At 40.7% G+C, this 12,782-nt stretch overlaps 2 protein-coding genes across 2 annotated transcripts; both read right to left on the bottom strand.

Moving 5' to 3' along the window:
- Window positions 1-4,197: 4,197 nt before the first annotated feature.
- LOC137659161 (uncharacterized) lies at window positions 4,198-4,797 on the bottom strand. Its single transcript, XM_068394226.1, has 2 exons — window positions 4,439-4,797; window positions 4,198-4,408 (listed from the first exon to the last, which is right to left on the bottom strand). Exons 1-2 carry the CDS (start codon window positions 4,795-4,797, stop codon window positions 4,198-4,200), a joined length of 570 nt encoding a protein of 189 aa, XP_068250327.1.
- Window positions 4,798-5,198: 401 nt separating this feature from the next.
- On the bottom strand, window positions 5,199-5,990 carry LOC137659160 (craniofacial development protein 2-like). Its single transcript, XM_068394225.1, has one exon. It carries the CDS (start codon window positions 5,988-5,990, stop codon window positions 5,199-5,201), a length of 792 nt encoding a protein of 263 aa, XP_068250326.1.
- Between the last annotated feature and the right edge of the window lie 6,792 nt (window positions 5,991-12,782).

Below are 12,782 nucleotides of genomic sequence, written 5' to 3'. Positions count from 1 at the left end.
CCAATGCGTGATGAACTCTGGGTCAGCCGTCAAATAAGTGCGATATGCGACGACTAAGCCACACTCGGAGATACAGCTCAGTCTTCTGGGAAGATTTCTTTGGGGAAATAACCTTCTAAAACACGAGCTATGATGCTTTTTAAGACAAAATTCCTCAACCATATGCAACCACGGAAGATCAGTACATGACCAGCTTAATCTTCGAGGAAGATATCCTGGTGAAATGACCCTTTTGGTAGTAGTTGGACATGTATAATAGCCTAAAGTGCAACCCACTCAATCATGATCCTACAAAACACTATTTTTATGAATTTATGTACTCTTGAAATAAAAAAAAATAATTATCTAAAATTTCCGTTGCAAAATGGGTTTGTGAGCCATTTGATAGGTATACATCTCAGTTGACTTTAAGCCCCATTTTACCCAAGAAAAATATAGAACATACATCTGTTTTGCGCTTATTATGAAGCAAACTACAAACATATGTGAAATGCATATACCCAGTGATAAGTTATATACTACTCTATAATGCTACCAAATATATACCAGATTGGCCAGTTCTTATCAACAAATTACCTAATGAAAGAGCAGAGAAATAATAAAGCAATATGAACATTATTAAGAAATACCTAAATTACTACCTTAAAAAGTTAACTACAAGCAATGTATTATATTGAAATATGTTTTTTTAGAAGAGATGATAAATTTCAGTCAATTTGATACATTTGCCATGAAAATATATTGGTGGCTTGATATATGAAGCAATAAAAACATGTACTGTGTTTTAGCAAACCTCAATTTGCCCGTTGCCAGTCATTTGATTGAAGTCGCTTTCAGCGAAGTATTTTTCAGCAAAGCAAATTGAGCGAAACACATGTAAAGCGATGCATTAAGAGCGAATATTAGATTCGGTGACTTATACAGTAAAGTGACTTCGCCAATAGGTATTATGAAGAGAGTTTGAAACAAATATTACTGTAGTATGAATAGTTTGACAATGGTTATTACAAGAAATATAAACATTAACCACTGTCTTTAAGAAAATTAGTATAAATTCAACTTTGTAATACTATTCAAGTGCAAAACTATACATAAATAAGCCATATGAAGTTTGATAATGATTATTAAAAGGAATATAATCATTAACCAAATGTAGAATGGTATAAAAAATGATGAGACGATCACTATCTCAAACTCCACTGTCATATGATTAAAAAAAAAACTTTACTAAAAGTTAGGTGGTATGATTCGGGAAAAACAATGTATGTGTCCGTCGGAGGAAGAGGGGTAACCTCATTTGTTCTTGTCTTAATCATTGATGCAACTTCATCTGAAACCCCACTGCTGCATCCTGAAGTATGCATCGAGGTGGATCGTGTGTCTTCGACAGCAATCACAAATTCATCTTTAATCTTTTCCAAGTCAACTTTCATTGAATTATGACTATAGGAAAGCGCACCTTTTCTGTACATTTATTGATTGTCATTTCTGTAATCTAAAATTCTCTTTAATTTTCCTTTGCAGTTATATGCCTCCCATTACCATATTATAGTGCTTAGAGTAGCTTTGTCCTTTCTATATATATAAATCGTGTATAACTTTGTCTCGTCCATGCTTTAATAAAAGGATTTCCATGAAAGGGTAAAATGTATAAGTACTTGCTATCAAATAAAAATCGGATGAATCACATGTCCTCACTATATGAAAAACTGTAGTCTATTGATTTTAAAATGCTAAATTCTAGTTTCTCGCAATGTGAGAATTACAGGCATTTGAACATGCAGACAGAACCAGATTACTATTCCTTCCCAAATATTGCTGATGTTACCTCCTACTTGAACAAAGCTAAGGGTTTTCCCACGTTCGACCTCCTGAAGGGGTATTATCAGGTGCTCATGATACCAGAAGACATCTCCAAGTCACCATCACCACTCCCTTGGGTACATACACCTTCAATTACTCCTGTTTTGGCCTTCATAATGCTGGGGCCTATTTTCAACGTCTCATGGATGGCATCATATGGGTCCTCCCCTTCTGTGATTGTTACATGGACAAAATGCTGGTGTTCCTCTTTGTAGAAAACAAAGGGGAACACCTCCGCAACCATGTATCGTGCCCAACCGCCTACAGTAGAACAGCCTTGTAGTGTGGTATTATAAGTATATATTTGACGCCAACATAATATTGTTCTCAGGGCACCGCATCACTCCTGAAGGAATCCACTCCTTTCCTGAGAAGGTAAACAGCCAATCAGAACTCCCCTATGCCATTGACCTTCAAAGCAGTGTGAGAATTCTTGGGTATGATCAACTATTGCCTCAATTTCCTGTCAGTTATCGCCACCATCCTTGCCCCCTCTATGCCTCCCTCAAGGGCAATCCCAAAGACCTGAAGTGGGGTTCCCATTAAGAAGCAGCCTTCTGGAATGCAAAAAATGTTGTATCAACTGCTGCTGCTCTCACTTTTTCTGTACCACATGCCCCTCTCCTTCTCTCTGATGGGGTACCTTGTGAGGTTGTGAAGAAAACACCATCATAAAATTAAGTAAGTTCCATTGAGAAGGTGCAAATCAAGAATTATATACAACAGCCAAGAAACACTTTTGTGACAAACAAAATGCTCCAAGGTGGGAAAGTACAATGTTGTCATGTCCTCAGGGCATTGCTACAGTTAATAATGCAAGGGATATTTATGCATAAATACATAGTAATACAATGCATACACATACAAAAGTACATTGGGGCTGTATCTATTTACAAGAGACATATATAATAAATGAGATACATAATACATCATTACCGTTACCGTTACTGATCCCATAATCCACCAGGATCGTAGAGGCGCTGCATGGTGGAACACCGCAATAGGAGCCTCCACTTGTCACGGTTGTGTGTGAGTGCCTGGGTCTGGGAGAAGGTTTTTCCTGTTCATTTAGCAATCTTGTCGGTCCACCTCTTTCTCTGCCGCCCTCTTCTCCTCTTCCCCTGAACTGTTCCCTGGAGAATTGTCTTGGACAGGCCGCTTGATCTTGTTGTGTGGCCATACCATTTTAGTTTTCTCCTCTTCACTGTGGAAAGCAGATCTTCATAGCATCCTAAGTGTTATCTCACTCTTCTGTTGACTTCTTCATTTGTGACATGGTCAATGTACGAGATGCCATGCACTCGTCTGAAGCATCTCATTTCTGCAGCTTGGATCTTTCTCTGTAGCTCTGCCGTCAGTGTCCAGGATTCACAAGCATACAGAAGGATGGAAATGACTAGGGCATGCAATAGTCTCAATTTGGATTTGACAGCGATGTTTTTGTCTTTCCAGATTGGATTCAGTTTTGCTAGCGCCGCTATTGTTTGCGCTATTCTTGCATGGACTTCTGGATTGGATCCTTCATGGCTGATGATTGCACCAAGGTACTTGAATTGTTGGACTGTTTCAAGTTTTTGACCACCGACCACGATTTTTGCTTTGATTGGTTCGTCGCTGTTTCTCATTAGCTTTGTTTTTTCAGCACTGATTTCCATTCCGTATCTGGTTGATGTTTCATCCAGACGTTTCACGAGGTTCACCAGCTCTTCTTCGTTCCCTGCCAGGCCGTCAATATCATCAGCAAACCGAAGGTTGTTGATTGTTCGTCCTCCGATGCTAACTGTGCTCACATGATCTTCGAGTGCATCTGTCATAATTTGTTCAAGGAAGATGTTGAACAGGGTTGGTGACAGAAGGCAGCCTTGGTGGACACCTACTGAAGTGTGGAACCATTCGCCTATTTTGCCTTGGGCAAGGACCGCGCTGGTTGCTTTATTGTACAGCTGTTGGATCGTCTGTATCATTTTTTTGTCCCATGTTGTACCTGTTCATTGTGGCCCAGAGGGCATCATGCCATACACGGTCAACTGCCTTTTTGTAGTCAATGAACACGTGGAAGATGTCTTGCTGGTGTTGGCTGTACTTCTCACAAAGCACTCGAAGATTGAAAATCTGTTTCGTTGCGCTCCTTCCTCTTCTAAACTCAGCTTGTTCTTCGGCAATGATCTCTTCTGCCTGGGGTCTCAGTCGGTTCAGAAAGACTCTCAACATCACTTTGCTTGCGTGGCTGATAAGGCTAATCGTTCTATAGTTTTGGCATTGCTGTAAGTTGCCTTTCTTGGGAAGCGTGATGATGAGGGACTGTGTCCAGGGTGTGGGCCATTCACCTGTCTGTCAGATCTTGTTGCAGATGCTATTGAGGATGTCAGTCACTGTCTCTCTGCCATGCTTTATAAGTTCTGTAGGGATGTTGTCTACTCCTGCAGCTTTTCCATGTTTTAGCGATCTGATCGCTTCCTCCACTTCTTCTCTCAGAACTGGGAAGTCGTCGTTGTTAGATGATTTGTGGCACAATGTTACATTGGGATCTCCATTGATCTGGTAGCTGTAAAGGTCAGAACATTACTCTGTCCACCTCTTGAGTATGTCTTCTTCTTCCGTGAGGCAGTTCCCTGCTTTGTCTTGGATGGTACTGACTCGTGCTGGCTTTGGTTTTGTTAGATCTTTCACGATTTGGAACGCTCGCCTACTGTTGTTCTTCTCCAGCTTTTCCTCAATTTCTGTACACTGTTTTCCAATCCAATCTTCTTTGGCTTGGTTCATGCTTTTTCTTATCTTGCGGTTGATTTTTCTGTACTCTGTTGCTCCGGTGGGTGTAGTCTTGTTCTTTTTCAGTTCTCTTCTTTTGTTGCACATATCCATGATTTCATCTGTGACCCATCGCTGTGTTTTCCTGCGAACGTTTCCAAGCGTTTCGTTTGCAGACTCTATCATGACTTAGTTGAATTGAGCTGTCAGCCTTTCCGCGCTGTGGTCTTCCTCAAGCGTTAACAGTGAGGCAAACTTCCCTCCAACTGTGGCCTTAAAGGACTCTGCGATGTTGGGGTCCCTCAACCTGTCCAGGTTGAATTTCATCCTGGTGTTCTTGGGCTTCTTGATTTTCTTCAGCCTGAGTTTGAAGTTCACAAACACCAGATCATGGTCGCTACCGACATCTGCACCAGGGAAAGTTCTTGTCATAGCTCTTTTGATCCCCGATCTGAACCGATTTTGTACAAGAATGTAGTCGATCTGGTTGTGGTGGATTCCATTAGGTGCATGCCATGTCCAGCGTCGTGATGCCTTGTGCTCACCGAGTGTATTTGCAAGCACCGCATTGTTGTAGCTGGCAAACTCTATAGTCGTAGTCCTCTCTCATTGGACACGTCATTGCATGAGGGGCCGCAGAATTCCTTCCAGTCCTTCTGTGCGTCTTTGCCCACTTTCGCATTCCAATCTCCATGGATGATAAGTATGTCATTTTTGTCTACTTTGTCGATGGTTTCTTGGAGTTGACTGTAGAATGCCTCCACAGCATCATCGCCGTGGTCTGTTCTTGGTGCATAGGCCTGTACTATTGTGATGTTAAATGGTGCTGCTCTTAGGCGGATGGAAATGGCCCTGCTGGAAACTGGGCGGCAACCTATTACAGAGTTCTTGACGTTCTTGTTGACAAAATAACCTACGCCATTGGTATGTTTGTCCATCTCTCCGCTGTAGTAAAGTACATGACCGTCCTCGGTAAGATGTTCCCCATGGTTCTTCCACCTAACCTCACAGAGTCCCACAACGTGCCAGGTGTATTTCTCCAGTTCGTGTGTTAGTTCCTGTAGTTTCCCTGTCTGGGCAAGGGTTCTCACGTTCCATGTTGCTATTGCAACGTTATCTCTTCCTCGGATCTTCGGAGGGGATGTTGCACCAGTAGTACACTTGTCACGTCTGCCCTGGTGTGCTACGGATGGCGCGGTCCTTTTTGACCCGGGCAACGACCGAGCCGGTATGGTATCCTTTTTTGTTGCGTCCATCATGCAGTGTGTCTTGGGCTGATGAAACCTGGCGGCGCCCATCCCTCTCCAGGCCGGGTCACAGCCGACTTCCTCCAGTACCCGGGGGGGTCGCCTTGACCTCGAACACGTGGCCGTTGTCATTCGTCTAGGAATTCTTCGCCCTGGTCGGTGCCTTTGGAACAAAGGTCTTTCGCCCAGTGATGCCGTGTTAACACCACCCCCTCACGTGGTTTAGTCCGCCAGCTGAGACGGTGTACCAGGGTGTGGCGCTTGGAGCCAGCACGTGAGAGATTTAGGAGATGGATGAGGTCCAGTGATGCCAACCAATCTCCCATTAGATGATATACTGTAGGTATAAATGATCTACGGTAATATTAGATAATGTAACGGTTTCATATTTTATATATCTAAACCTCCCTTCCCCCTCACGCTCGTAGTTCCATTCTTGAGTGAACTATCTTTGAGCCTTTTGAGATCTGCGTGGGAACAATTTGGGGTTAGATACTAAGGACCTTTTTTTGTATCTGTGGTAGAGACCACTGGTATATGGGGAGGGGGTCAACCAGAGGTGGTGGTACTGGAAGTAGAAAGTGGTGGTTACTTCCACTTGGAAGATGCACCTTATAGTCCCGTGATCTACCACAGCCCATGACAACTCCACCCTTTTCCCAGCGATTAGATCTAGTGTCTTTTATCCTTACTGTCTTACCTGTACCCAACTTTGGAAGTGGCCGGGTATGCTGATCATACTGTAGTTTCAATTGCTCAGCATGGGAAGCTGCATGGCATTCACAGTCCTCAGACTTGCCCGGCCATTTCTCTGAAAAAGTCTGCGATTAAGCAAGTACACAGGTATGGAGTTGGTGGCTGTACAAAATCTGTACTGGAGAGCAGCCTGTGATGTTTGGGGTATTATGCAGTTGCAATCAATATTTCCAGAAGGTGGTATTTTGAGAATCAAGTGCTTAATGACTTTTACAGCAGATTCTGCATGGCCATTGGACTAGGGGTAGTATGATGATGACATGATATGGTAGACACCCCATCTCTTCGAGAAATTTTTAGAAATCTTGGCTAGTGAAACGAGGGACACTATCAGTCCTGAGCCAAAGGGGAACATTAACTTCCCTGAAGTAATGACAGAAGATACATATGGTGTTGGAAGCAGTTGTCTCCTTTACATGGTACCACAACAAGCCACCTAGAGAGTTGATCAGTTACAACAAGCAATGACTTCCCAGCAACACTGAAAAAGTCAGCAGGTCCTCATAGGATGGTCATCATTCAATAAGGGTTCCTAATGAAGACTAGGCTGCATCAGCTGGCATGATTTGCAACTCTGACACTACTGGTGATGTCTGAGTCGATGCATGGCCAAAAAATGCTGTCTTGCATGTCTCTTCGTGGCTTCCACACCTCGATGACTATCATGAAGACGGGAGAGAATATGATGGTGGAGGGCAGCAGGGACAACAATCTTTATTCCATGGAGAAAGAGATCACCATCAATTGAGAGGTTTTACCTTAATTTCCAGAAAGGGAGTAAGGACTGGTATAGGTTATACTGAATGGATAGAAATCATGAAATCATATAATTCACAAGACTGGTATTCGATATACCTGTTGTGGCATCAACACAAGGGATTTCATCTTCTGGAGTATGGTGACTGACTGGGGCTCAAGATAAGGAATCTGGAATGCTGAGCTGCTTTCCAGCCTACCACACTGCTGTGCAAAGGTATGGTGAGATCTTTTCCTTGTGGCGTTGAAATCAAGGATTTTCCATTACATCAAGCAAATAATGATCTGGAATTGGGATCAGAGGGCATGATCCGTTCTCAGGATGAAAAGTTGAAGACCAGCTAGATACAACCGACACTTGGACATAGCCCAGACCACAGCTAACAACTCTAGATCTAGAGTGGCATAGCAAAAATCGGCATCTGTATTTTTACATTATTTTTAAGAATAAATTTTTCATTTCATATATTGTTGTTATGATGTCTTATGTAATCTTTTAAGAGTATTACATGATCCACACGAGATATGAATAAGGGCTTATGTAAATGTTTTTTATATTTTTACGAGGTATAATATGATGTTTGTGAGAAAATACTCAATTCTTTTGTCTGCCACATGTTTTGGAATTGTCTAAAAAATCCTAGAGTTAGATTGTGTCTTTTTTTTATTTCGGAAGACAAAGGTGGGCGGAGCTAGCTGAGAGAGAGCCGTCAAGCATTGTGTTGGTACGCGTTCGAGAGTAATTTTTGGCAACCTACACCCTTAGGCCAACCCCCAAGCTTCTAGCTATCGGTCCTAGAATCTTCTGAATGTAGCTAATTCATATATAGGCACCCCAGGACTGCATAGCAGCAGAAGAGAAGCAGCCGTCCTGTGAAAGAGCCAAAGTGCCTCCCTCACTTTCTCTCAGTACCTATAGCGTGTCCTTTCCAAAGTGATTCTGTGCCCCAAAGTATATCTTGTGTAGTGAGTTAAAACATTGCTGTAAATTTGGCAGGTGATTTTAAATATATTGTGTTGTGGTGAGTGTTGGCATTATGTAAATGTTTGTAATTGGCTCTGTGAAAGTAAATACGGGAAGTTACGAAGTTTATCAGTTACTTTTTGTAAGATCTTTAAGAGTGTAACATCTTTTTATGTATTAATCTAAGTTTTGTTCAGACTTAATATTTTGAGTTATCTGTTTTTGTTTTTACGTAAATTCTTTCGAATTGTTGTACTTTATATAGAATACATTTATTTTTGTAAAGAGTGTATTGTCTCAATCAATATTGTTTATTTCATACTCCCTCGTAGTCAGAGGTAGTTTTAAATAGTTGTTAATGATAATTACCCAGTTTTGTTTTGAGTGTACTTAAGAGACCTTTGGATATTCAGTGTTTTGTTTATTGCTGACTGGGAGTTATTTAACTGTCTCAGAGCTTGGTGTTAATATTTTTCAAGTGTAACAGAATTAATGTAAAAACAAACAGGTAAGTTTGGAACTCGGGAGGTTGTATAGTTTACCAGCCGGAATATATATAGAATATTATATTTAAGTTCCCAGATACGGTACCATCTTATGATATATATATATATATATATATATATATATATATATATATATATATATATATATATATATATATATATATATATATATATATATATATATATATATACATACATAGATCCAGACACCTTGTTCTTTATTAACCCATTCGGATATGCAGCTATGATATTGAAGAAAAAAAAGGGTAATTCCTCTTTTTTTTTCTTTTTTTTTTTTTTTAGGAGCACATGATGTCGCTAGCACTGATGTAGGACTACCCATAAAAATGAAATTATTTTTTTATGGAAACAGGATTCATTTCCTCACAGAATTCAAGATTAAAGGCTATATATTGCGTGGAAGATGTCTCATAATATTATTTGCCATCAGATTCTTTTTACTTCAGTGATTTATTGACGACGATGCAGGACTGGTTTGAATTCATGAGCAAGCAAAAACTACTCATATCATGAAAATTACAGTGATTTGGAGGGTGATAATAGCTCCTCGAGTTTACCTGAAAGTGAAATATTAGTACCGCAATACAATTACTATGTAGTGGATGACATGCCAAGAGGTACTTGAACAAGATTGCCTATACTAGAGAGGTATGCGCTACAGGACTTGCTGGTGTTGACAGGCAATTAGGGTTCTTTAAATGGTTTGTCCCCTCAATGCAAATCGGATAATATAGAAGAGTTGTAATTTAATGGTTTTTTTACCAATCAAATATCCCTTACAGCGTTTGTGAAGAACTTGGTAACATGATAGTACAACATAAATGATACTTGATAATTATATTTGACAAAGGAAAAACTAATTTCTAGGATGTAGAGTTATGCTAATTGTCAACTAAGAAAGGCATGTCAATAGGATCTTTTTTCCACATGTTGGAAAATGGGATTTGTTAGATTTTATTTCAGGAATGCAAGGAGATAAATAGCGAAAACTTCTTTTCTTCAAATTAAGAAATAGTGGATTTCAACTTCTTTTAATAATATTTTAGGTAAACTATCAATATAATTTGCTCTTTTTTAAACCTTCTGCATATTGGATGGAATTATTCTAAACTAGAGGGGCCCTCGGTAGAGCGCAGACCTTCACCACTGCAACTTATTTCTTGACCTTCTGCTCAATTTTGTCCTTAATCTTTGACCTTAACATGTATTAGTTGGCGTGGATTTTTATGCACTCATATATTAACCAAGTTTGAAGTATCTGTGACAACGATGTTCAAACTTATGGTTGATCACGGGAATTGGACATTTTGCCTGCCCGTGACCTTGACCTTTGACCTTGACCGTCCAAGATTTAATCATTTAAGGCTATTTACATATAAGTTAATCCCTGCAAGTTTTATTACTCTATGATGAAAGTTGTGGCCAGGAAACTGTTCACGAACAAACACACACACAAAGAAACACACAAACATACAAATAGAGGGTAAAACCTAACCTCCTTTCAACTTCGTTGGCGGAGGTAAATATCGTCAATGATTAAAAGGACAGATAAGTAAATATCATGCATTAGCCGAATAGAGAGTATTATTATGTTATATGGAGGCTTTTTATGATGTAATCTTGATATTATCAGTGTGTTTATAAAAGAATGCAGTGAAAGGGTTCCTATTTCTGATTAAATTTTCCATTCAGTAATGAGATGGACTTCAAAACCATAAAAGCTCAGTCATGGTTGAGCCTTACGAAGCAGTTGGGCGAGTTATTTTTATTTTAGATATGGAAAAGGGGAGTTATCGTAGGTGTATTATTATTATTATTATTATTATTATTATTATTATTATTATTATTATTATTATTAGCTAAGCTATAACACTAGTAGGAAAAGTAGGATGTTATAAGCCCAAGGACCCAAACAGAGAAAAATAGCCCAGTGAGGAAAAGAAATAAGGAAATAAATAAATTATATATTAAGTAATGCACAATTAAAGTAAAATATTTTAAGAAAAGCAACAGCATTAAAATAGATCTTTCATATATAAACTATAAAAAGAGACTTATGTCAGCGTGTTCAACATACAAACATTTGCTGCAAGTTTGAGCATTTGAAGTTCTACCGATTCAACTAACCGATTATGAAGATCATTCCATAACTTGGTCACAGCTGGAATAAAACTTCTAAAATACTGTGTAGTATTGAGCACCATGCTGGCAAGGATATAACTATTAGATTTAACTGCATATATAGTGTACTGCACGTGTATCACACACGCTCGTACCCTGTAATGGTATTTCTGTTTTTTTCATATTGTCGTTATTGCTTTTCCCTTCCAATGATAACCTGTTCATGCCTATATTTTATTGCATCATTTTGTTCGAATTTTTGTGCCATTAGTTGCATTCGACTAGTCTCTCAGTTACTTCCTAACGGCTCGCTTGCACGTTGGTGACCAGCAGAGTGACCAGCTCCCTCCCGCTTTCCACCTTACTGCTGTGTCTTACTGTTTGATGATGCCGCCTTCCCACACTGACTCTACTATCAAAACCATATCCCTGAAACTACCGTCTGCTGCCAGCAGAGAAGTGTTCGCCTGGTTACAGTGTGCATAAGTTCAGATTCGCATTAAGGGCGTGACTCTAGTCAAGCAACAAAGCAGGTTACATTCTCGCTGCCATCCCTGAGGACACCTTCCCGGAAATATCAGATTGGCTGTTGGAGCAACAAGACACGCCAATAACCTACAAAGCCCTCAACTCATACCTCTTGGAGCAGTACTCGGCATCACCGGCCGCCTGCATAGTCGAACTTTTTTGGCTCTCTCAACAACCATTTGGGGAACAAAAGGCTTCGCTCGCCATCAGGGAAATGACTGATATCACTCGCTAACAACCTGCCACCAATGGCTCTACCCGTGAAGTGAATATACCTCATACCCTTTGGGTACAGCACCTACCCGAACCTGGACGTGCTGCTATCCCCGGTGTAAATGCCCTTATGGACAGCCACTTCACCAGCTTCAAGACTATCAATGCCTCCACTCGTGATGAAGGGGACAACTAATCAACATCGTTTGAAGCTAGATGTGAATGCGGTCGAACACAGATGCCCATCCTATGACATGCCGGAGTGGGAACAAAGCTGGCCGCTACTCGCATATACCCCCTCTAAATTACACCCAAACCAAGTACCTCTCCAGTAACTTTCTGATGCCCATCGGCCAAAATTATGCTACTACCACTCCAAATTCAGGGCTGCTGCGAAGAAATGTGTGAATAGTTGTCAATAGCCAAAAAAACATGTAAGTTGGCCATCGCTTGTGGCGGTAGCCTCCCTTGTCACTAATCTTCTCTTTTTACATGATGCAGATATGGGTATGCAATTTTCGGTAAACATGGGTGCGTGCCATTCTCTTCTGCCAAAGCCACTCTGTTTAAGTCTGCCGACATCTACTTGATAGCTGCCAAAGGATCAGTGATACTCACTGATGTTCATGAAACCTTCACATTATGGTTTGGAATCGGCAATTATATTTGGAAATTTCTCATTGCTGACGTCCCATTGGTAATCTTTGGGAGCGGATTTTCTCTTAAACTTCCACCTGGTCGATGTAGTTCACCTACGGTTAGTCAACGTGGATTCATACTCCACAACACTTCCCCAACCTATCCCCTCCAACCTCTGTCTTCACATCAGGGCACCCACGGATATCTACGCCTTCCTCCCCACATCGTACCCAGATGTTTTCTGTCCAAAACTTTGTCGAACTCCCGCGTCTCCTGCGATACGTTATTCATTACCATATTAATATGACGGAGCCCCCGGTGTTCGCCAGATTCAGACGTCTGGCACCAGATTGTTTAGCAGCCGCTAAACAAATGTTTGCGGAAATGGAAGAAATGGGTCTTTGCCAAAATGCCTCAAGC

This window comes from Palaemon carinicauda, chromosome 19 (genome assembly GCF_036898095.1).
Source record: "Palaemon carinicauda isolate YSFRI2023 chromosome 19, ASM3689809v2, whole genome shotgun sequence".
Lineage (NCBI taxonomy): Eukaryota > Metazoa > Arthropoda > Malacostraca > Decapoda > Palaemonidae > Palaemon > Palaemon carinicauda.
The sequence above is the reverse complement of the archived record's forward strand: the minus strand, read 5'-3'. Positions and strand labels throughout refer to the sequence as shown.